We start from the raw sequence: 27118 nt of genomic DNA, 5'->3' as shown, positions 1-27118 counted from the left end.
ATAGAGGGTATATATGGGAACTCTGTATTTTGTGCATGATTTTCTTGTAAACCTACAACTTCTCTAATAATTTCTTTAAAATCCAAAACAAAACAAAACAAAAAAAAGATTCACATTTAAATAGTGGAAAATCGTCCAGATTTTTTAATCCATTAAAAAAAATGTTTTGGGTAAGTTATGACATGTTTACAATAGCAGAAGCAACAATGCTTCAATACCTATAAGGCTTCTGTTGTGCAAATACTTTTTCTTTCTTTTTTTTTTTACATTTTATTTTGAAATAAATTCAAAGTTATAAGAACTCCAGCATTCCCTGACCCCCCCCCGACACCCCGATCCACTAACTTTAACATGTTGTCACACCACTTTTTCTTTCCCTCCCTCCCTCCCTCCCTCTTTCCCTCTCTCCCTATCTATCATCCATCATCTATTATGCAAATACTTTTAATGCCCCCATGTGACCCTTTCTAGAAGCAACATAATATAATTTAAAAACACAGGCCTGACAATTAGGGCAACTGGCCCCAGTTCTGGCTGTGACAGTCGTATACTCAGTAACTATAAGTCAATTAATGCTCAGTTTCCTCATCTGTAGAGAATGGATAAAAATTTCTGTCATAACTACTTCATTGTGTTATGAAGAAAAAAATAAAAGACACACACACAAACACACATAGAGAAAACTAGGAAACATTATACAAACATATCACAATATCTGGTAAATGGAAAAGGTCATTTACAGCTGACATTCCAGCACCACAGCTGAGTTGCTATAAACAGTTTCAACCCTAGTATGTAACCAGTAGTGGTCTTGTCACTTCATGTCAAATAGCTTGCATTGATGACTTTGTTACAGAAATACAATGGGAAAATTATGGAGGGCCTAAATCCATAAAACTGCTTTAAGGCAGTCAATTTTTATATTTTTCAAGTTCATTCATTCAATACATATTTGAAGTTTTATCTATGTACTAAGAGCTATGCTAGGACCAAGGCAGACACTGCTCAACAGGATAGAGGTGAGTACCACACCCTTTTAGCTTATATTTTGGTAAAAGTAGGCTGACTGTGCAAAGCATTATGCAAAACTTTGTATTTTTGTGCAAGTGTAGTTTCCCATTATATCAAGATATTAAGACTTTCTTTTTGTAATATTTTATAGGTTTCACAAGTAGGTGTTAAATATACCCCCAACTCTTTAGATTAGGATTTTTCCACTCTCATCCCACAGCTCATCCTATGACAAAAAAACAAACGATATTCAAAGGTATGACACATTCTAATGCATATGCTCAAATTTTAATGAAACACACAATGTTAATGGAAAAATCAAGAAAATAGCATTATAGATTTGCTATTGATGGTTTTCACTTAAAATTTTAAAAGCATGTGAAGAAATAAAGAAGCAATTTAAGATACCAGAATCCTTATTTCACAAAGAAAAACAAACATGGTTAATCTATTTTTAAGAATTGACTGGTAACTTTTGAAACATAGATGTTGATTCCCCTACCACCATCACCAAAGATAACATTTATGAGGCAATTGTGATCAGTTTTGTTATTGACTCCAATTCTGCTTTGACATATAACTGCTATGTCTACTCACTGTGGGCAGAGCATAATTCTTAGCCCTAGGCTTGGTCACGTGACCTACTTTAACCAATAGGATGCTAGCAAATATCATAAAGGCAAAGTCCTGAAAATCATTTGTGTGATTGGCTGGCTTTGTTCCACTCCTCCATTACCACAAGGTCATGCCCCGGGTGAGTGCACCAGGAGAGCTGTGCAGAAGAATTGTCCCAGTTAAGCCACCCCCGCCAAGCCTGCAGACAGTCTGCATATGCAAGGACAAGCTCAGCCAGAGCTACCCATCAGTTCAGGTGGCCCCCCAAGCCAACCCACAAAAATGTGAGCAACAGCTAACTAAAACAACAAGCAAATGTGTACTATTCAGAAAAAAAACAAAAAACCAGTGTTAACTTTAATCCTTTACTATTAAAATGATAATTTTGAGTTACTAATTTAAACATATTTGTTAATTTTACTTGTTTTTTAAAAAGTCTCATACACTTAATAATTTGAATCAGAACAACTAATATATGAGAAAGAGTTTGAGGAACAGAGAAGACAGAATGCAGAGATTGTGTCATTTCTAATTTTGTAGCTATAATTCTATGTTTCTATTTACCAACCCAGAAAGCATTTTTAACAGCTTTATTAAAGTATACTTCATATACAATAAAACACACATATTTAGAGTGTACAGTTTGATAAATCTGACATATGTATATACATACAATACTATCACCATAATTAAATTGGGAACCATATCCATCAGCCCCAGAAGTTTCCTCCCTCGTAATTCCTCCCTTTCACCCTTCCCCACCTCACTCCTAAGGAATTACTGATCATCCAAGGCATTTTTAAATTCAAGATAGTGTGACACTGTTTTATAGATAACTATGGATGTGTTACAATATTCTCAAATTTCTGAACTTGTGGATAGCTCTCAAGTGATCTCCAACACCAAAGGATCATGACTCTTCAAGTAGGAAGGGTCCCTTGTGGAACTTGATTCTAAGACAGGAAGGTTCCTTAGTAATCCACTAAATAACCTTTATAAAGCATTTACACTTTGCAACTTTCTGGATTGAGTTTCCCTAATGGTGTTTTCATAAAAAACATAATAATGGTTTGTAAGTCTTTGATAGTGATGTAAAGCTTGACCATCAAGACCTTAAACCCATGAATTTACTATCTTACCATTTCAACTCAATTTTTTTTTGCCTTTTTATTAAACATGGCTTGCTATAGTCAAGACCATGTATATAAATTTCAGCCTCACTTCTTACAAAGAGTGGGACTTTTCACAATTTATTCATCTTTTCAGTGCTTCTATTTCCCCAACTGTAAAGTGGGAATAAAATATCTAATTTGCAGGGTTATGGAGATTAAATAAAATAAAGTAGGTGGAAGTACCAAGTACAGCACTGTGTCATGGTTGCTTATTGTGAAGTAAGGTAAAAAGCTGAGTACATTTGAAGGAAGAGCAAAATGCAATTAAATGCTCTTACTCCAGGTAAAAGCCCAGCCCTGTGATGTGCCAGCTTTGGAACCCCAAACAAAATACTTATGGCCCTCTGCCTCCTTGTCTCTAAAGTGAAGATTATAAAACTATCCAAGAACAATATGGTTCAAGAGACCCAAGTCACTGCCATTTTAAGGGTCCTAGCATATCAAAATTAAAGAGTATTCAAAAAGGATTATACAAACTGTTGAACATTTATTTTAATATTCTTAGTAACAATTAAAATTGTGGGTCGAATTCATTTTTTTCAATTCCATTGACATATCCCAGAAGATAATATCAGAAGCAAATAATGTAAAAAGTCTAATTTAAGGAATGTTGTACTTAGTGATCTGAGCTAAATTGCCCTATCTCACAGGGCTGTAAAAACTTTTTAATGAGGTAAGCATAGCACAGAGTGACTTTGGGTCTCCTTTGGGAGAGAAAACAGATATTAAATAATAAAATAATATATTTTTTAAAGTTTTTTTAAAAATATTTGGATGGTATTATTATATTTATGAACCTATAAAATTTCTCCTTTCCAAAACTGTGTTGATAAATAAAACTATTTCCCCAAAACAATAATACATATATCTTTTTAATATCAGAAAATAAAAAATAGCCTACACATAATAATATTTTCCATTATACTTTCACGTATTTTAAGTCATTTTCTTAGCCAGATCTATTTCTTTTTTTTTATTTTGAAATAAATTCAAAGTTATAGGAACAGTTGCAAAAACAATACTAACCACATACACAGAATTCCATCATACCCTGACCCCCCTCCCCCGATAGCTCAATCCACCAACTTTAACATGCTATCACATCGCTATTTCTTTCCCTCCCTCCCTCCCTCCTTCCCTATCTATCATCCATCATCTATTGCTCTGTCTTCTGAACATATGCAAGCTAGCTGCACACATCCTTGAACAAACACTATAATTCACGTATATACTTCCCATGAATAAGAACATTCTTTTATGCAATCCCATTAAGTGCAGCTAAGAAGAACAAGAGATTCAACAATGATACGAAGCTTACATTCTATGTTTCCTTTTCCTTATGTCTCAACTGTGTCCCTTTGAGCCACCTGTCCTCTATCCTCCAATCCCATCCAAGTTCATCCTTGGCATTCAATTGTCATCTATTAAGACTGTCTTTTTTTTTTTTTTTTCAATTGTGGGGACATATATACAGCCTAAATCTTCCCATTCCACCCCCTCCCTAGCCTTCCATTAGTGGGATTAATTGCATTTAGAATGTTGTAATGCTCTTTCCCATCATCCATTACTAGAAATTTCCCTTCACCTCAAACAGCAACCCTACACTCATTTCTTAACTCCCCATTGCCCCTTCCCCCATTTCTCTTAACCTAAACTCTACTTCTCATCTCTATGGTTATATTCTCTGATAATTTCTTTGTGTTTGCTGTGGGGGTTAAAATTAACCTCTTAAATCCATACCAATCTTGTTTTTCTTTGATACCACCTTCACTTCAATAGGACACAGAAACTATGTTCCTATACTCCTCCATTTCCCCACCTTTATATAGCTGTCTAAAATTACATATTTTACATTGAGTTCAAAACCACTGATTTGTCATTATACTTTGTATATTTTATATCATGTAGGAAGTAAACAGTGGAGTTACAGTTCAAAAATTATTGACTTCTATTTGTATTCCGCTGTGGTTGGAGAATGTGCTTTGAGTATATTCAATTTTTTTTTCTGTTTTTTAAATTTCTTGAGGCTTGTTTTATGTCCCAGCTTATGATCCCTTCTGGAGAAAGATCCGTGATCACTGGAGAAAAATGAGTGTCCTGGTGATTTGGGATGTAAGGTACTATATATGTCTGTTAAAATTCTCTATATCTCTTTCTCCTTTCTTTGTTTCTCTGTTGGTAGGGCTCCCTTTAGAATCTGAAGTAGGGCAGGTCTTTTATTGGCAAAGTCTCTCAGCATTTGTTTGTCTGTGAAAAATTTAAGCTTTCCCTCAAATTTGAAGGAGAGTTTTGCTGGATAAAGTATTCTTGGTTGGAAATCTTTCTCTCTCAGAATTTTAAATATGTCATGCCACAGCCTTCTCGCCTCCATGGTGGCTGCTGAGTAATCACAACTTATTCTTATGTTGTTTCCTTTGTAAGTAGTGAATTGCTTTTCTCTTGCTGCTTTCAGAGCTTGCTCCTTCTCTTCAGTATTTGACAGTCTGATCAGAATATGTCTCGGAGTGGGTTTATTTGGATTTATTCTATTTGGAGTTTGCTGGGCATTTATGCTTTGTGTATTTATATTGTGTACAAGGTTGGGGAAGTTTCTCCCAACAATTTCTTTGAATACTCTTTCTAGTCCTTTACCCTTCCCTTCCCTTTCTGGGACACCAATAAGCCTTAAGTTTGGACATTTTATTTTATCTATTGTATCCCTGAGATCCATTTCAATTTTTTTTATTTTTTTCTCCATTCTTTCTTTTGTTCTTTCATTTTCTGTTCTGTGGACTTCCAGGACACTGAGATGTTGTTCAGCTTCCTCTAGTCTTGTATTGTGAATATCCAGAGTCTTTTTAATTTGGCCAACAGTTTCTTTTATTTCCATAAGATCTTTTATTTTTTTATTTACTCTTGCAATGTCTTCTTTATGCTCTTCTAGGGTCTTCTTTATGTCACTTATATACTGGGCCATGGTCTTCTTGATGTCCTTTAAATCCTTTGCCATGTTTTCATTACTCGATTGTAGTTCTTTGATTAATTGTGCGAGGTACTCTGTCTCTTCCAATATCTTGATTTGTGTGTTTGGGGTTGGATTCTCCATATCGTCTGGTTTTATCATATGCATTAAGATTTTCTGTTGTTTTTGGCCTCTTGGCATTTGCTTTGCTTGATAGGGTTCTTTCAAGTTGTAAAAAAAAATACCTATCTAATTTTTCAGAAACACAGTTTGGTGGCGTACACTTTCTCTAACTACCCAGCAGAAGGCGTCTGTGAGTCACCTATACCCCTCAAGTCAGTTCTCCACCTTGTCCCCACGGTGTGTGGGGAAATGATTCTTGTGGGGTTCAGTTGGAGAACTCAGTTTGGGTGTGTTGCTGGAGCCGTCTGCCCTGAATATGGGGCGTGTGTACAGGTGGCCAGGGAGGAAGGACAGTTTTAATATTCAAATCCCCCAGGTTCCCGGGGATTCAAGGCCACCGCAAGAGTCTAAGTCTTCATTTCATTTCAGCCCCAGACCCTCTCTCTCGCTGTCCCCCAAACCACTGGACTTGGCATAATGTCCCTGGGTTCTCCGAGTGGGTCTCCCCGCCCAGCCGTGATCCTCCAGGACCTCTGCCAAAGGAATGCCATGCTACATCACCAGTGCGCACCATCCCTCAAGGGAAGCCCCGGGCCGCCGGGCCATGCCGGGGCACTTTCAGCCTGATGCAAAGATGGCTGAATGGGGCTTTTCCACATCCCCCTCCTCTCACACTTCCTCCTTCCCAGCTCCGGGACAACTGGTGGGGCTCTGGGCTGTGGGCACGGCCCCGGGCAGGAGTTTATCCAGCCCTCCGGGGAGCCAGCTGCTAGCCGCGGGGTTTCTTTCTGCTTCCGGCTCTCCCCTCCATTCCCCTGGCCCCAAGGGTATCTGCAGCAGGCTATCTTCCAGGCCAGACACCAAGAGGCTGGCTCAGCCCCCTCTTGCTGTGTTTTACTGCATGGTTCCCACTATCACAGCTGCAGCCGTTCCTGGGTTTTTCCCTTTTTTTTTAAAAAAGAGCCCGTCGGTCTCCAAACACCAAACCCTGGCTTTCCCAGACCGCTATGCGGCTGCAGGTCTTCCAGCCAGCTTACTCACTTTTTTTCAGAATGCAGACTCCCGGTTTCACCAAGTATACGGCCTCTGTAGAACTAGAAGACCTCATCCAGCTGGCGCATCGCTGTAACCAGTATTCTGGGTCACTTTCTAGTTTTTATCTAGTGTTTTTCACGGAGGTGTATCTTTGCCCTGTCTCATCTAGCCACCATCTTAGTTTTCCCCCAGATCTATTTCTTATATCAAGTTGTTGGGATTATTTTGAAAGATGTGGGGTTTTTTCAATATAGTGTTATCATTTTTAATGTTTTCATAAATTACCTGTAGTCTTCCTCAAAAATGCATTTTATTGATAATGAATTTGAAATTGTTGGGAGCTGCAATTAACTCTTCAGTTAATTTTTACAGAAGTACGTAAAATTTCTGTTGGAAAATACTCTTTGTAGGAATTGACATAACTTGTAGGCACATAACAAATTTTACTAAATTGAGGATATCCTTGATTTTTTTTATATTGAAAAGTATAAATATTAAGCCAAATACTTTAAAGGTGCTCTCATTTTACCTTCATTTAGAGAAACTATCCTCAAAAAATATTTTTACAATAATAAAATTTTTCATAAAAGGTGTCTTATGATTCTTTTTAATCTTTTGCCAAATTTAGATGCTGAAAACTCATGGACCTTTGCAACTGCATACAATTTCAGTACTGAACATAATTTTACCGAATTAAAATTAGGAGATCCACCAGAAGATTCTTCCAAGACAAAATATTTCAAAGAAAAATTAGTGTTTCAAATTTAAATTGAGTACACAGCTTGAGCTCTCATTGTTTAATTTTTCCTTGCTTTTTCAGTTATACATTTCTTTATCTCCCTATTCATAAACTTTGTTTGCAATAATTATTATTCACTGAAATGTTTAAAACCTTAAGTTTTTAGCACTCTGTTTATTAAATACTTTGATTGAATATTTTCAATTGATCTTGACCAAAATGCAAAGACAATATAAATGGCTCATTTGTCAAAGACTTTAATAAGTTTGTTAGACACACACAGATTTACAAAGCACTACTTCAAAGATTCATCATTTCAAAATTCCAACTAATGCCAAGCAGTAAAAAGAGAGACTGCATACTGCCATGTCAAATAGTTTTCTGTATTTAACACCAACTTTGCCACAATCTTGTAAACTAATCCAATTATTTATTCATAAAAATACTTGTTAATTATGACAATTTCAGTTTCTAAGTGATTGATAAACCATTACCGTTTTTGACCAAAAAAGTGATATATATGTATACCACAACCAAGTTCAAGCACATTTACACTTCATACATTTTTTTAAAATTTGATAAATGTTGCTTCTACCATGACTATGTTTTAGTGAAATTTACATTCATATTATCTCCATAAAATAAATAACTTAATTTTAATGTTGATCTTAACTGAATTTATAATATTCACAATGATATATGACTCACCTTTTACAGAATTAACTTCAAAAACCTTTACATAAATCCCAGAAGTATTAAAATTAACAGATTTTCCATTGAAAACATCTGATGGTATTAGTTCTTTTGCCAATGAAACAGCACATTAACTATTGTTGCTCCATTTTTCTATATGTGCTGAAAATAGCAACCAAAAGTGAATAAAATTTTCAGCAATTATAAATTTCAGCAATAAAGTAGAATAAACTACTGATATTGCAACAAAATGCAAGAGCATTATGCTAAGTCAAAGAAACCAGGCACAAAATGCTACATATTCTATGATTACATTAATTTGATGTGCAAAGGCAAAACTATAGGTATGGAAAATAGATTAGCATTTGCAAGGGGCTATGAGTGAGGGGAGGGTATTGACCTTTTAGGATGAGGATACTGTTCTAACTCTTGATTGTGGTGATGGTTACAAGAGTGTACATATTTAACAAAATTCATTCAATTGTACATTTAACAGAGATTATTTTATTGTGTGCCATGAGGAAAAAATGCAAAAAAGGAGTGAATGAAATGCATTTAGAAGAACAATCCTTTGATCTAAATGAAAAGCCATGCTTCCTGGAATAATATGTCAAAAACAACTTCTATAAAAATGGGGACAAAAATTAAATGAAAAATAGGGTGGGGGGGGTGGTTTGGGTGTACTTTTTTACTTTTATTTTTTATTCTTATTTTTACTTTTCCTGGTATAAGGAAAATGTTCAAAAATAGATCACACAACTATATGATGGTACTGTGAACAGCTGATTGTACACCACGGATTACTGAATGATATGTGAATGTATCTCAAAAAAACTGAATTTAAAAAAAATGACTTCTACAGAATGACACATCTTTTTTGGTACAGTCTTCTAAAATCTGCTACTCATTTTGAAACTACATGCTGATACTTATTGAGGAGATTTGTCTCTCCTCATTTTAATGTGGAGATAAAATGTGATAATCAGTGATATGCCTCAATATTAGATATAAATGTCAACATTTTCTTTCGGTTACACATTCATTATCTAAGTTCTCTTAATAAATGGGAAATTGTTACTTCATTAAACACATTTTAATTTTCTGGTGGTCATTGATAACACAGGTTTTATTGCAAAAATTTTAAAAATTACCAAAATCCAAATAACTCTTACATGTATTTTATATACACCCATGTTTCTTACTGACTCCCATCAACTTCTAACTTGTAGCTTTGTGTATCTCACAAGCCATGGCATGACTGTTTAGTGTACAAAGTGATGTTGTTCTAAGAAAGCATAAATATGCATACTATTAGATATTTCATAATTAGAAAGGGTTGGGAAAAAAGATATATGGTATTGCTGGGCATCTTTTAGATTTAAGCACACATTAATGTAAGAACTAATTTAACTACACAGGCATCTCATAAAGACCACAGCCAAAGCTATAAGAAGCAATTGGAGGACTACCAACTTGTCTTGGCTGATTTTAGTGCAAATATTAAACATGATGTTTCATTAAAAATGAAAAACCTGGGGCAAATGCTAAACCAGATGAGACTGTACCATAATGGGCACAAATATGGATGTGTGTCTTCCCCACCAAAACCCAATAATACACAAACTTTAGAAGAGAGAAAAAGGCAATATCCTTTCCATATATTACTGTAAAATCCTAAATAAAATATTAAAAGTAAAATCCAACAACATGTGAAAAAAAAGGACACTCTGGCCAAGTAGCTTTTATTGAAGGAATTTAAGGACAGTTCAATATTATTGAAACTGTTAATTGAATTTATTATATTAATTGATTCAATGAGGAAAAATAGTATCATTCTGATGGATGAAATTCCTATTTACTAAAATAGGAATACTTAATAAAATATCTTAAAGTAAATGCATATATATATATATATAATATATCTCAACCTAAAAGGAAAAATACTTATTAGGTAGACATTAAAATATTAAAGTTAGAACAATAAATTTTTCTTTATGGCCTTATATTTTAACATTGGTTTTATGGATTGAATCATGTTCAAGTCCTAATCCCTGGTCCTATGGATGTGAATGCATCTATTGTAGGAACTTGGGGACCAAAATTAATCAGGGTGGGCCTTAATCCAACATGACTGGCGTCCTTATAACACAGAAAATTTACATGCAGACTCAGTAGGAGACAGATGGGGAGAAATAGGGCTATGTGATAGAGGCAGTGACTGATACATGGATTAATGGCAAGTCACCACCAGAACACTACAAATTTCAGAGAAAGCATGACAGAGCCAACACCTTGATTTTGGACTTCAAGTCTCCAAAACTAAACAATGAATTCCTGTTATTTAAACCAAATAGTCTGTGGTAATTTGTTACAGCAGTCCTGGCTAACTAAGACAATTGGTCTGATAGTAGTAGCCAAAGCAATTAGATAATAGGGAAAACAAAGAAAAAATTAAGAGTTGTAAAAATTGAAAATGCAAAAGCAATTTTTTTTAAATTTGAGGACAATATTGTTTCTTAACAGAAAACCCTGCTAAATCAACTGCAAAATTGTGACAAAGGATAAGAGAAATTCAGTGAGCTAGCTGGTAAAAATTATAATAGTATATAGGCATCAACAGCCTTCATAAATACAAACATGATTGAATAAGGAAAAAATGGTGAAAGAAAAGACTCATTTACATAGCAATTACAAAAATGAAATTACCAGGAATAAATTAAACAAAAAGTGTGTAAGAGCTTTATTGAGAAACCCAAAAGAAAATTTAAATAATAGAAATACAGCAAGTTCTTGGATATGAATTTTCAACATCAGAAAACATCAATTTTTACTAGAGGAGTTTCCATTAAAAATACTATGAGGATTTTTAAAACTAAACAAGCTGCTTCTGAAATTCATAGACAATCAAATAAGTAAGATTAGGCAGTAAAATCTTGAAAATAAATAGTGGAATGAGAGGCCAGACCTAAGAGTTTTGAAACATATCATAAAGCTATTATAATTAAAAATATGGTACTAATATATAAAGAAAAAGATGGATGAATGTAATAGGATAAAAAGTCAGGAAACAGAAGGAATTACAAATAGGATCATGGAGTATGATTAACTAGACATTTAAAATCATCACAAAAAGATGAATTGTGGAATAATGCTATAAAAATTGGGTAGGAATCTGGAAAATATAAATTTTGATCCCTACCTCATACTCAGTTAGATCAAATTCCAGAACTTATTAACGAAGGAAAAAAAAATTAAATATATAAAATGTAACTATGGATATATTTTTTAAATAATTTCAGAATAGGAAATGCCTCTTTAAGCATGACAGAGAACCCAGAAGTCATAAAAATTGATTAATTTATCTATATAAAATTCAAAAGACCAACCCAAGCTGAGGAACACACATACAATTCATATCACCAATAAAGTGTTCATTTTTACTATATAAAGAGCTAAAGAAGTCAAAAGAGAACACCAACAACTCAATTAATAAAGAGTAATGACTACAAACAACAATTGCCCCCAAAAGTAAATTCAAAAAGTACTTAAATGTACATGAAAAATTATAATAAGAAGCCACTTTTCATCTACTTGAAAACAATTCAAGTGATGGACTAAAAGAAATAAATATACTGAAATGCTATCCAGATATTAGCCAGGATTACTATTTTCCATATTGGACTTTATATACTTGGTTGTTAGTACCAACAATATACTATATAATTTAAAGTACCGCACAGATAGACAAGCACCATAGATTTTTTTTTTATTTTTTAATATGCTAAAACCTCAAACCACACATTTATTGGAAGAGAGAGGCAGGCTTATTTTCAAATAACTGAAATGTAGCTATTTTAGTTTCCTAGGCTGATAAAGCAAATACTAAGAAATGGGTCAGATTAAACAATGGGAATTTATTTGCTCATGGTTTTGAGGCCAAGAAAATGTCCAAATCAAGGCATCATCAAAGCGATGCTTTCTCCCCATTCTAGCCTGGTGACCCTTGGTTCTTCTGTCACATGGACAGGCACATGGCGGCGTCTCCTGGTCTCTTCCTTCTCTTCCGGTTTCCATTTCAGCTTCTTGCTTCCTATGGCTTTCTCTTCCATGCCTGAATTCATTCCACTTACAACTGACTCCAGTAATATTGCAAGACCCATCCTGACTGTGTGGCTCATCCTGACTGTGAAGCAACCTCATCAAAAGGTTCCATTTACAACAGATTCACACTCAGGAATGAATTAGATTTAAGAACACGTTTTTCTGGGGTACATACAGCTTCAAACGTCCACAGTAGCGCAATCAAACTGTATCATACTAAATAAAATAAAAACAAAAAGACAAAGCCCCTGTCCCAAGACCCCTCATTCTTTTCCACCCTTCATGGAAGCACAGCAGAAGCATTTTTCCATTAAATATTAAGATTATAAGTATGCCCATTTTTTTCTTTTGCATTATTCTCTCCACGAAAAGAGAGTCATGACACCACAATTAAGGACAGTCTACTTCTTGGCAGACTGAGTATTTGACATTTCGATAACATCTGAATTTCTTACATGGATCATTCTTTCCAGAAACTCAAATATAATAAGGGAAGACTGATAAGGGCCCTAGTGTCAGTTTCCTCTTGTTCAATAACAAGAGTAAGTAATGCATTTGGGCTGACAAGTACAATAAGGAAGATTTAATCAAGCAAAAGAAAATCTGATAAAAATGAGTCTGAGATTAGATTCAAGAGTTAGACAGCTAAGTACCCCTATTTTTTCCTGTAAATTTATTGTGGAGAAAAGGTAAATGATTTCAACTAAAAGATATTAACAGTCCCTGACACTGGAAAATATATTTCTCCTAATTAAACAGCCTCTCACATGTTTTGGGAGACCCAGCTGCTCCATAAATAAATTAATTAATTGCTAAATTAATTTATTTAATTAAATTAAGGCAGACCTTATCAAAATTGGTAGCAGAATCTCCTCTGCAAGACACTAAAAGGCAAAAATCCAAAATGATGTCACTATAAGAGTTACGTGAATTAGAAAATCTTCTATAGGGAGATTAGCCTGACAATAAAAAATCACAAGGAAGTTCTAAAGTCAGCAAATTCTAAGCACCAACATCTCAAACAAAATAGACACATTTCTTTAAAAAAAATAGACGGTAGATTTTCTTTGATGAGCAGAACTATTTTGCACAATGAATGTATTTAGCAGTTCCAGATAGGAGGGTCTAAAATATCAATTTAAAGGCATTCTTTAAATGCCAAGTACTAAAGTATAATATATCAAAAGAAAAAGAAAAAAGCATATAAACTAGAAATGGCTAAAAACTTGAAGGCAAAAACCATTTTGCAAGAGTTGAAAAAAGAAATACCACAGACTGCTCCAGTCTTTTTAGACTTGCCATATGAACACAAGTCAGTGGCAGTACAATAAAGTGGAAAAATCACAGGCTATAGTAGAAAACTCACAGGCTAGGATGAGATAGCAGAAAACTTCTGAACCTACGTTTCATCATCTGTAATGAAAAGTGGGGTACTGCCTTCTACCTTGCTGGGTTGTTGGGTGGCGGAAAAGAACAAATAAAGCGCTAGCACAGTACACAACATGAATTAGACATGTCCAAGGTGGCAGTCACTACTATCACTAGAGTTTAATAAAAGAAATTAGCCATTGAACCATGGGAAAGAAAGGAACTGGAAGCTAGTCTAGAATTACACTTCAAAACTAAATACAATCACATATACTGAGTAAAAGGAATACCAGTCCCCAGTGAAGGGAAATAAAAATCATTAATATGCATCTCTAGCCTTCAAGGAACTTGCAATGAATTTATTCAAATAAACATTTATTGAGCAAAGACTTTGTTCCAAGCATGACACTGAGAATACAAAAGGATCAAGGCACAGTTAAGACATCAAGGAGTTCATCGTCCAGTGTTGCAATGTGAGAACCGAATTACAGCAGAACATTCTAAGAGCTGATGAGAGAGATAGGCAAGGTCATGTGAGAGCATAGAGGAGCCGCTGCCTCTACGGAGCCTCACAGATGGAGTTCAGATAGAAGGTAACCCTTATGATGGGTCTCAAAGAACTTAAAAGGATTTTCATCCTCGAGTGAAATGCAAGAGGCCCAAAGGAACCAGCAGCAGATTTAGAGTGAGCAACCTAAGTGAGCAACCAGACGGTGAGTCTGTGGGAAACAGTGGTTGGAAAAGCTTCTGCATAATCATCTTGGGATCAGACAAAGCAAAGGACTTTGGACATTATCCAAGAGGTAGCAGGAAGCCGACGGACAGCTTTAACCAGGAGGGTTACGTGAGTAACTGGTCATATGCTTTTAGGGGTTATCACTCTGGGGATAACGAGGACTGAATGAGGAGGGGGTGGGAGGAGGAAACTTTGGCCACAGAGATCTAGTTAGGCTAAAGTTGCAATTATGGAGATAAGAAGCAGAGAATCCAAACAAAAGCCAAAGCAGCAAGGAGGGAGATGAGGAGCCAAATTAGGACATTTCTAAAGTAAAATCTCAAAGACTTCATAATCAATTAGATGTGTGGGCAGTCAAGACCGATTAGAATTTCCAGCCTGGAGAATTAGGTGGGTGGTGGTGCCGATAATGGGACAGTAAACACAAGAAGACAAATAGTTCTCATAGGCTAGAAAAGATTATTAGTTCATTTGGAAACATGAATTTTGAAGGGTTTAAGGGAGACAGATAGTCACATTAACATCTATAAAGGAAAGCAAAACACTTCTTCCAGAGAATTTTAAACCAAGAACTATATTTGACTGTTTAAATTACTGAGAAAGCTCTTCAATTGCTCCAGTTGCTAAATATGAACTTTGTCATAGGTAAAGCTGAAGTATCATCATTTTAGCTTGTAGGCTCTGCTGAACAAAAACAGATGCAAAAACTTAGCATTTAGACTATATCAGCAAATATACATTGTGAGAGTGAACCTACTATACTTGCAGCAATTGCAATTCTGTGCCTTTTACTATGGGCATTTCTCCAATCGACTTCACTGGGACTGAATTCTAGCACATCCTCAAATTCATCTTCTTCACCACAGGCATACTTCTATAGTAGAACACACGGGTGAACAGCCCTGGAGAATACTCAGCTATGTGTTGATAAATCACTCTTTTCCCTTTCCTAAAGAAAGTTAGCTTTGTGGGCAAAACAGAATTTCATAAGAAAATGAAGAACACATCAGTTCTATGGGACCCATGTCCAACAATAAAAACATTAGAAGAAGTGGCACGAAGAAGAAACATCTTAGGTTTCAAGGTTGACGTTTCTTCTGTTTTAAGCTTCTGACTGTAGAACATAGAGGGCTGAGAGTTTTTAAATCAGGCATAGGTGTACATTTCTCCTACTGAGAGACCCAGATCCATCAGCTCCAATGATTTATTGTGTCAAAGAACTCATTCTTGCTTTAAAACTTTCCATGTCTGGCCTAACCTGCCTTCTACTGCCCTCTTGCCTCCACCTTGCACCTTTCACATACTTTTAAATACTTGCTGTTGGCCTTAAATATCCATCCCCCTTTTTTAGCCTCAAAGACAAATGCTACACAAACAGACAAACTAAATAGAATATTGTTTTTGCCCTTATGATATATAAGCCAATCATTCCCACCCCAAAGTCACATATTATATAAAGACTTCCCAGGTCACTCCCCAACAGAAATTATTCTTCTCTCATCCAAATGTGCATCACATTTTGTTGCATCTCCCTAATTGTTCTTGTCCCTTTCCAAAATTATGGTAATTTGTGTATATGTTTTATTGCCCCTTTTGAGGGAAAAACAAGCCTGAGTTGTCCCAAAGTTAGGTATACTGGCTTTGTAGATAGTAAATGTTCATCAAATTTTGTTAAAGAATGATTGAATGAATGAATGAATGAAGCACAGATTTCTTCAGAGTGACCATTCCACTCCCACATGCACTTTGGGTCTAGGATACCCCAGAAACCAATAATTCAGGACCCTCAGTAGGCTTTTGCAAAGTTTTTGTTATTGTTTTTCCAGTCTCATTGGCCAGAAGAAGTCTCATGCCATGGCCTTTGGTCCAAAAGTGATGCCAAATGACAGAGCTAAGGAAGAATATATTGTTGGCATAATTTCCATTCTTAATATATTTGATATCAATTTTCCTCTATGATGACGTAAATACAAAATTACTTGAAATTACTTTCTAAATGGCTATATAATGAAACTTTTATTTTTATTCATGTGTCTCACCCACATAAGAAATGCATTTCTGATAAAAGCATAAATCTAATTATTGCAAATCAAACACTGTTCATTGCAGGGAAGTTATGAGAACTCCTGTGATTAGTTCTTTGGAGGGCAAAGAATTAATGTATGAAGTAAAGAGAATGCAGACAAATAACTCATTCATTCATTCTCTCTGTTTTTCAGTAAACCTGGAATAAAGTTTAAATAAAGAAAATTATTTATTTTAACACAGCCAACCTCAATGCAAGAGTGCATGGTGTAATTTCTTAAATTCTAAGTGTGGCTAGAGGCATGAGAAAGAGATGGGAAATGCACTGTTTCAAAACAGTTCATATAGACAGTCCGGAAGCAGGCCTGATTAAAAAGGTTAACAAGGTAGAAACCACCCAGTCACCTAAGAGTGCAAAGACCTGAATAAGGTATTATCTTTGCAGATGCTTTCTTGGACTGGTTCCCCACCCAGTGGAGGCTAAGATACCTGCAAATCGACCAAATGACCCCATGTAACTTTCCTTATTTGGAAAGAGGAAGTGAACTGTGAAGAGACTTGGATTAACATTCTGAAAATATTCCTGTCTCCCACATTATTTCTATATCAGGGAATGAAAAATCTAACAGCACAGCTGACCAAAATGTCTAAGGCTAGTTTAACTGTATAAGGGGAATTTAAAGCAAGATTCACTTATCTCGCATCACCAAATGTGAAGAAAGACCCTACCTCACAGGTTCCCAAAGATTTCAGAATTACACTCAGCAGAATATCCTGCATACAAATCTGCTTTATAGAAGAACAGATGTGAGAGCATTAGGTTTTGCACCATAGCTATACTTTATTTAACAACTGTGAGGAGACAGCAACTGTGGTAGACAGAATTTCCAAGATTCATGCCTCCTGGTGTACACACCATCTATAATCCCCCCACCCCCCACCCTGATGAGTATTGGTGGAACTTGTAAATATGATGGATATAGCAGAGGTGAAAGGATTCTGCACATGCGTTTAAGGTCCATAATCAGTTGACTTTGCATTAATCAAAATGGACATAATTCTGAGTGGGCCTGACTTAGAGAGATGCTCTCTCGCAGGCCTTGAAGAAGTAAGCTATCATATAGTAAGAAGGCGTATGGGGGGAGGCAATGTGGAAAGAACCCAAGGGCAGCCTCTAGGGGCTGAGAGAAGGCTCTGGCTGACAGGTAGGGGCCTCAATCATAAAACCTCAAGGAATAGGACCCTGCCAACAGCTACATGAGATTAGAAGACCCGAAGCCTCATATGAGATCACAGTCCCACCTGACATTCTTGATTGCATCCTTGGGAGGCCCTGAGCAGAGGACTCAGCTAACCTGTGCCTGGACCTGTGATATAGAAAATGTGAGGAAATAAATAGCTACGTTTGTGGCAATTTGTTACACGTGCTAGAAAATTAGGGCAGCAGCTAACTTCCTAAACGTAGAGTATAAGAATAAGAGACTTACTGGCATGTAAAAAATATCTTTATAAATTTTCATTTGTAGGGTGATATCTGTGGGGTGAGAGATACTTCTTTGAAGGTATTTGCTTAACAGGCTTTTATATACATACACATACCTAAGGGAGTGAATTCTTTTTTATTGTATAAATGCCTTTGATGTTATTCTCCCAACCACAGCCCAGCAAAGACTTTGAAATATCTCCATTGTCCCACCTTACTTTTCCCCTTGAGTACTGAGTATGTTACCCTTCTCTATTTGCTTCTAATGTTAAGAGATCTATGTACCTTGATGAAAGCACAAATATGAGAAGAAACATTAAGAAGTGCCTCTGTAAAAAGAAACTCTTTGATTTTAACAAATTCCCTAGGACCATTCTGAACCATCTATATAAGGGCAGGAAAATATGTGCAAATAACATGCAAATGTGAATGAGTTTCTAAACACAGATGTTCTAGTTTGCTAATGCTTCACTGTAGGATGGCCAATGGTGTGCGGAAAACCTCTGTTAGTTGGGAAGGTACATGGCTGGCGTCTGCTCCAAAGTTCTGGTTTCAAAGTGGCTTTCTCCCAGGACGTTCCTCTCTAGGCTGCAGTTCCTCAAAAATGTCACTCTTAGTTGCACCTGGGGCTGAGAGAAGGCTCTGGCCTCAATCATAAAACCTCAAGGAATAGGACTCTGCCAACAGCTACATGAGATTAGAAGACCCTAAGCCTCATATGAGTAAGAGTCTGCTTTCAATGGCCGTCCTCAAAATGTGTCTCATCTGCAGCTCCTGTGCTTTCTTCAAAGTGTCTGTCCTGGCTGTAGCTCCTCTTCAAAAGCTCACTCTCAGCTGCACTGAGTTCCTTCTGTTACGTCAGCTCACTTCTACGGCTCCACTGATCAACTTAGACCCACCCCAAATGGGCGGGGCAACACCTCCATGGAAATTATCCAGTTAGAGTAATCACCCACAGCTGAGTGGGGTGCATTCCAAAGAAACACTCAAAGAATTACAATCTATTCAACACTGATAACGTCTGCCCACACAAGATTACATCAAAGATAATGGCATTTGCGGGACACAATATATTCAAACTGGCACAACAGATATTCTGAATTATCTGATTGGAATCTCCTTGATGGAGTCCACTAGGATGTAAACTTTCTTTAATCTTCAAGCTTGCCTGAGTAACCCCAAAGTGGAAGAAGTATTCTGGACAAATTCTGATATGGCCAGAAAATGTAGGCTAATGCACTATTGTGTTTGAAAATGGACACTTATCTCTGAAATTTTTATATCCTAAAAAAAAGTGTTTTTCTCAAGTAGTACCCCATGAAAATTTTTTGAACTCAAATATTTTTCTCAAATATGTACTTGTTATTTTCCTATTTTACTTTCCCTCTGGCTAGATTAATTTCATGTACTTAAACCAAAAGTCTATTGAGAAAAGTTTTTTTTAAATAAATAAAACATGGAAAAAGAACTGTGTAGGAGTGAACTGTATGCAGGTCATGATGTTGAGATAAATGTGTATATATATTATACAGTTTCAAATGAGAAGTGTGGCTATACATTGTGACTCAAAAAATTAACTGGAGTTAAATTTTCCCCCCTAATCAAAGTATACATGTTCAATATTTTCAAGATAGTTTTTCTAAGTTGAATAAGAAAAACCACAAACCAAAAGAATGTATTTCAAATGTAAATATATTTTGGTGGTAGTTTTACATAATAATATATTTTTCAATAATGTCTAAAATTATATTGCACATCAGAAAAAATACTTTCAACTAATTATAAAAAATATAATTGCACAATTATATTTTCAATACTGAAAATTGCTCAACTCTTAAATACTAGAAGGAAAACAAGTGTCCTATTATGCAAAATAATAGTGTCACTAAGTAATAAAATATATTATTAACTTCTTTTATGTTGCCATGTGATAATAAATCAGCTAATAAATTAGTAAGATTATGTTACAGGCTTCTATATTGTCATATATGTGTTTTTTCCTGGGGAAGAATTTTAGATGATAGTTTAAGTTGCTTTATTATTTTTGATTCTAATAACAAGTCAATAAAGCTAATAATATATAGTGCATGTTGGTTAAGTTAGTAAGGTAGTTTGCCAGGGTTATTGTTTGCACTCCTATTTTCTTTTTTCAACAGAATTGTTAAAATTAAAGAAAATAAGGAAATGGCATGACTGTAAAATATATTTAATAAATAAAATAGAAAATGTAACAAGTCAACACATTATATGTTGAGTATAATAACATTATTTATTTTCTAGTGAAGTTTTATGGAGGAAGGGGAGGGGACTTTGCAAATTTAAAATTGCAAATAGTTTTATCTTGCAAAAGAAAATAAATAATTGCTTAAAAAGTCAAGAGAAAGAAGGATGATGTCAGATTGAGTTTCAAGGATAGTAATTATATTTAAATTTGCATTGACACACAAAAGATGGCATAATAAAACAACTAAATATTTAGCTGGGAAAATGATGTGTTCACGATTCTAGATACAGTAACATTTGTGACTAAAATTTTACTTAAGGTATTTTTTTTGAGTTTCAAATTATTGAATTCAAAGAAAAGCAAATGAGAAAATACAACTCTCTTTGACTGAGTGGGTATTTTTTGGTGGGGGAAGGGTTGTAGGCAAAATCTTTGCCAATGTAAACCTTCATGTTAATCACCACCTTCAAATTTGCTTCACTAATTGTCAGATAACTTACAAACTGGTTCCCTCCTGGAATCCCCCAGACTCTGAGAAGCATAGACCAAGCATGGTTTCTAACAGTGTTTTAGTTTCTTTATTATTCTAAATGTTCATGTGTGATGATGGCATTCCCAAATAAGGTTTTAAACTTCTTAACTTTCAGTTTTACTATCATTAATGTGTAGCTAAAACAGATAAAAGGATATTCACTAGCACAGCCATCTCTCCCTCCATGTCCTCCAACTTATGATGTTATGGTGAGAGACAGATAAAAGCCAAGGGATCCTCACACTGATGATTTAAAGCCTTTCTTGTTAGCAATTGATATCTAAATGTATCCCTGTAGTAGTTCAGGGGATAAGCCAGGATGATTCACTACACATTGCACTCCATTCAACTTTACATGACAATGAACTAAGCAACTATCATTTTTCAATTACCTTAATTTCAGTAGCTGCATTTAGGATCAGTGTTAAGTCTTTGGGTTCTAACTGTGTGACTTCAAGAACTAACATGCACATGAAATTGATCAGTTCCTCTGGTAACAAATAGTACCAACAATCATCATGGCTAAAGACAGCAGTGGTGATTTTGTGTAGTGGTCATATTGGCAGTGGAAGGGACTTGGGGTTTTCTTGCAATATTTTTTATTGTTATCTAAAGACATTTTGCACTTCATTCACACAGTCTGACACAAAGAGGAGACGGTGGCAACAATTAAAGATAAACACACAGGAAGAAGTGACCAAATATCCACCACACCAACTACCATGATTAGGCTGGACATCAAAAATAAAAATTGAACCAAGTCAAAGCAAATACTTTATTTCTTTCTCAGTTAAACTTGTCAAACTATCCCTTAAGCATAAAAGTCAGGACTTGCTTCTTACCATAAGAGCATGTATCTATACTATTGGAGTGGAAATAGAATTAGACGTCCTCTCCCACCTCAGCTCCAAGAAATATGAAGTCATAGTTGAAAACAATGCTGCCTGAACCTAAGAAAGCCTTTAAAATAAATGAGTTTCTAAGAGTCTTGTTTAATAGGAAGAAAAAGGAAAGATAGCTGGCACAGAAGTAACATAAACTAACAGGACGGAGTGTTGATTCACAGTGAAACTGATGGAGAGCATTTGTGGGGGTGGGTGTACAGACTCTTAGTTATGAGGCTAAAGCCTGCTGGGACAAACTGGCTCCGAGAGATTGAACAGCCGGGTAAGGGGCAGGGATCTGACCATGGTCCTGAAAGAGAACAATTTGCTGATAATTTGGAAGTCTCCAAGCATCCCACACCAGGTCTTTTTTTTTTTTTTTTTTTTTTTTTAACTGAATCTAAAAGAGCTAAATGTCCTATAATATTCTCCGGCAAAAAAAAAAAGTAGAAACTTTCTCTTATAATCAGCATTTATAATGCACATCTCCTCATTCCCCAACCAATTCTACAGAAATCTCACTCTTGGCATTTCTGATTCTGGTCTGTTTTTCTATTAAACTCGGATGGGAAATCATGCCTATCCGAAAGACCTCATGGAATGAAGCTCCTGGGAGATGAGGATTATCTTGGAAGAACACTCCAAACTCTCAGGGAATGGAACCTATAATCTAGGGAGCCTTAAAACTCTAGGAGGATAGGGTGGCAATATGCTTATGCAGGCATTGCCCATTTTCACATCATAAAATTACAACCAGTTCCCTAAAGAGGTAGCAAAATACAAGTCCCACAGTGAACACGGGCGGCGGTCTTTCATCAGGCTGTTTTCCAGCCCATACAAACGCTAGAAGTCAAGAAAGCGAACTACACCAATCCATACAGTACCATGGCAGGAAAAAAAAAAAAAATCTCCGTACAAAGGACATCTTGGCAAGAACAGAAGGAAATTCACTCTGGTGGGGCAAAAAGGAAATTGGGAGAAAAGTAATTTATATGAGAAAGTCATTCTCAAAAAATGCCATACAACTCGTTTAAGTGCGAGACTTACGTGTTCCGTCAAAACGGGTAGCGATGGTGTCGAGGAAGGTGTTCTGGGGCGCCAGTAATCCTTTCATAACCGGCATTTTCCCAGCGTGATGTGAAATTCTCCATCAAAGTTTGTCCAGAAGGGTGGTTGGAGAGGAAAGTGCCAAGAAGGGAGAACGGGAGCGTGATGACAGCAGGGGAGGGGAGACTGGGGTGCTGATGGGGCCGCTCAAGGGAAAGGAGAGCGAGCAAGTCCCAGCCGCCGCCGCTCTGGTAGAAGCAGCCCCGCGAGCGCTCTCCGAGCCCGCCCCACACCTCCAGGCTCAGCCCCGCGCAGGCTCCCTTTCCCGCCTCCTCCACCTCCGCCAGCTGCTGAAACCTCCCCACCGTCCCTCAGCGGGAGGCCGTGCCCGCCAGGAACCGCCGCGCGGTGCCTCGCCCCCCACCTCGCCCGCCCGGAAAGAGCCTGCTGTGGCCCGGGGCGCCGCGCCCTGACCTAAGGCGCTGGGTTGGTAGAGGACGGCGTTCGGAGTTCGGCGAGCCTAGGAAGGGCTGAGCTTCCCGGTCTCCACCGGGCTCCGGGAAACGAGAGCGAACACGACTCCCACCCCCAGGAGCCAGGGAACAAAGACCCCTTTGTTCACTCTCTGTCCCTCTCCCGGGGAGCCGGGAGTCCCGTGGGTGTGGTGTTGGCAGAAGGGGAGGAGACAGGTCGGGCAGGTACCGGGTCCCCGCCTCAAACTTAGGAGGGGGGAGACCCCCCACTGGTGTCCAAGGGAGCAAAGGTAGCCAGGCGACCCAGCGGGATGTGACCCCTTCCGGCGCACCTGCCATCACGAGTACCCGCGACAGGAGTAGGGTAGCACTGAGTTAGTTGCGTGCCCCCTCCTCAGTCGCTACGGCCTTTCAGCCTGGGAACTCGCCCGGCCCAAAGCGCCAGGGTGCCTCCACTTCTGCCTTCTAGGAGCCAGAAAAGGGGGGCTTTAGAATCGTCCTCCCCAAATTGCCATTGGCCTCAAACAAACCATCCTAAACTAAAACTAATAATAATAGTCTTTTATATGGACAATGAATGGTGTGGATAAAGCATTTTTAGAAAAGTTTGCTATTTTTATTAAATTGCAAAATACAATGTAAATAAAAAAAAACAAAAAACAAAAAACAATAAGGTTGCCTGGCAAAAATAGCTTCAACACAAATCTAGACTGCTCTCCTTCCCCGCGACCAAATGGCAAGGCTCCCCCAAGACTGCCACTACCAGGTAGAAAGCCTGGCCAGGTCCCAGGAACTACAGGTGCCTCGGAAAACGAAAGTGGTCTTATCCTTGCCCATCTTTCCTTTGCAATAACGCGGGGACTTCCTCTCCTCCACCATTCGGCCAGGGAAAGCCTCGCTCATGCCTGGGGTGCAGCCCTCCTGGGAATGGAAGAGGACGCCCGGAGGATCCCTCAGACTTGCGGGATTCTACAGAAAACCCTGGAAGAACAGGAGACATGGAGACATGGAAGGGAAGTTTAGAGCCCGGGGTCAGAAAAACAAATGCAAACCCAGGTGCTGGGGCACCCGGAAGGAGAAATGGGGAAGAGTGAACAGGTGTCTGAGCTGCGGCGAAGGACAGCTTTGTCCCCGCCGCCGGGGAGCTCGGGCGTGGCGGGAGGCGGGAGCGCCCTGCCCCCACTACTGCTGGTGGAGGGAGGCTCTGTTTGAATTCTCCAGGCAGGCGAGGCGCAAGGGGGACCCTGCGGGTTTCGTCACCGCTGCCCGGGGTCCCGGGAGGGTGGGGGTGCAGGGAGGGAAGGCATTCCCTTTCTCCCCGCCCCCGTCCCTCTTTCTCATGATGCACTTCCTGCGGCCGAGGATTCCCTTTGTGTTGAAATTCAAGAAGATCCGGCCGCCGCCGCGCGGCTACCCGGCGGGGGCGCGCCCGGGAGGGGAGGGGATTCCTGATTGGGCGGCGCAGGGCGGACGTCCCCGCGGTCTGGCCTCGGGAGGTGGGTCTCTCTCCCAGCGCGATGTGGAGCTCGGCCACTCCGCGGTCCCTGGCCACTCCACCCCCCTTTCCCAACCGGCTAAGCTTTGCAGAAACCGGGTTTATGTGGTGGTTTCCCTCGCATGTTGCGCGACTCCGTTGGCTGCCACTTGGGCAGAGCTTGGAGAAAAAGATGGGGGAGCCCGAGATTGTACCTGGGTGGTGTATCGCGTCCCATAAAACCCCGTCTACCGCTGTCTATGAAAAAGTGAGAGAAGCGCCTCCTTTGAAGTGGCCCGAAGTGCGGCATGAAATGTCTAAGTCGGAAGCCACAATTAGAGTTCATAAAATTTGCACTGTAAAGTTGTGTGCGTGGATATAAAATTGTTTCTACATGGATCTGCTCTGTGTTTTCAGTTGCCTGAAATCACTTGCAAGAAACAAGCAACAGAGGGGCTTAAAAATGGCAACTCATAGGGAAAGCCTCTATATTATTAAGCATTTATCACTTACTGTTTTAAGCTCCCCCTCCATCACCTGCTATTTGTTAGGGACTGTGCAAGGCATGACAAGAACTCTGCCCTAAATTCAAAGTCAAGTCCCGGTGGTAGGTTGAATTCACCACCTGTTATAGTCTTCCCCCATGGAGGAGTCTTTCTTGTTGAAGGTGGACTGCCATTACAACTCGAATCTTGGGGTCCAGGGCCTCTCTAAACTCTGGCCCAGAGACCTAATGCTAACTGTTCATGACCTGGGTGAGGCAAAGCCATCATGACATCAGTGACAGCTAACACATACTAAGTCCCCTTACATGTATTTTGCATCTTCATTCGAAAGCCAAAGAACAGGCACCACGAAAGTCTGGTTTTTACTCTCTTTGCCCCAAATCTCATTTTCTTAAAGAATCCAGCTGTCTTCAGGGATTGAGAAAAAAGAACCTCCACTCATTTTACTGCAACCCCTTACTCCCTAGGAGGATGTGGCGCTTCTCTATGGACTCAGTAAGAACACAACAAGAATACAAGATAAACACACAATAGAGTAAACCCAAGGCCCCTATAAAGAGATTTGTGTTCCCAGAGCAGGTCATTTCTTTGACTCTAAATTGTAAGGCGCAAAAATCTCTAAGCTCAGATCAAGGCACTCCACTTTATGTACTACGGAAGGGTCTTCTAGGTAAAACTAACCTAGGCAAAATTTCACAAATTTTACTCCATTTTAAGTAATAGCATTTCTCCTTACTTTATCTGATTACCTATTATTGTGTAACAAACCACCCAAAAATCTATTGACTTACAACAATCTTTTTTTTTGCTCACAGCTCTGCAATTGGGGCAGGGTTCAACAAAGACAGATCATTTCTGAGTCAGCTTAACCAGGGACTGGAGGATGCACTTCTAAAGTGGGTTACTCACATGGTTGGCAATTTGGTTCTTGCTGTCAGTTGATCTTAGCCAATGTTGGGGCCTTGGAGCTTTAGTTCTTCTTCATGAGGTTCTCTCCATTGAACTACCTGGACTTTCTCATAGTGTGGTGGCTGTATTTCAAGAGACAGAATGTAAGCTGCCAGTTTCTTAACTGGTCCAGAAACTGACATAACAAGAACAGGCCCAAAGGCCAGAATCAAAGGCAGGGCACATAAATTCAGTTTCTCGATGGAAAACATGTCAAATAATTTTGGAACATGTATTAAAATCTCCACATCAATTTATTAGCATCTCCTGTTTCATGTTTAGAATAGGATTCTAAAATTTGGTTTAAATAAACAAATTTTCACCTATGCTATATATTTCTATGAGAGTTTGGAATTTACAGACACAAGATATTGGCTCAGTTTGATAATTATTTATGGAAAATGTAAGACAAAAGTGATAGAATGTGTATCAAAATTAGTTGAGAACTGTAGCCATGTATGAATGACAATTGTTATTCTTATCATTGTTCTCCTTAATTTTGAGTCTCTCAACACTTTATACTGTGTTTTCAATCTGGATGGGACTAAAAAGTGGGTTCAGAAACCCACATATCTGCTCAACGGTCTTAGGTCTCCTCCTAATTATAGCTTCACCCATTTCCATGGCACACACCTGCTGCAAATGCCTTGCTGATGTGTATGTATTGGACTGTGAGATTTGAAAATTTTCTAAAAGTTTTCTGCCAGCAAGTTTCAACCCCCAAAGAGAAAGAACTCTTGAATTTAGAGGCTGGTGTAAAAGAGCATCTGCTCAGAAGTGTTGGGTTCTAGTTTTGTCTCTAACCCACATCCCCTTTGTGACCTGATGTGACCTTGGACAAGTCATTTTATCTTTAGAGATTTCCAATTCCTTGTTGTAAAACAAGGAAAATACCTGCCCTACCTTCTGCACCAAGTAGAAATTGCTTGTGAAAAAGTTTTGAAACCTGTAATGTGCTGCATATGACAAAAAGGGTTACTATAATCAT

The 27118-nt window shown here is 38.0% G+C and overlaps 1 protein-coding gene across 1 annotated transcript in view; it reads right to left on the bottom strand.

The window, feature by feature from the left end:
- The window catches only part of KCNH8 (potassium voltage-gated channel subfamily H member 8), a 449367-nt gene extending 426432 nt beyond the window's left edge, over positions 1-22935 (bottom strand). The window contains exon 1 of the mRNA XM_037828156.1: positions 22730-22935. Coding sequence (XP_037684084.1) covers positions 22730-22805 — 76 coding nt within the window. The 5' untranslated portion in view covers positions 22806-22935. The remainder of the gene's footprint in view (positions 1-22729) is intronic.
- Positions 22936-27118: the final 4183 nt, after the last annotated feature.

This window comes from Choloepus didactylus, chromosome 1 (genome assembly GCF_015220235.1).
Source record: "Choloepus didactylus isolate mChoDid1 chromosome 1, mChoDid1.pri, whole genome shotgun sequence".
Classification (NCBI taxonomy): Eukaryota; Metazoa; Chordata; class Mammalia; order Pilosa; family Megalonychidae; genus Choloepus; species Choloepus didactylus.
Note: the sequence above shows the minus strand (reverse complement) of the source record. Positions and strands in the feature narration are given on the sequence as shown.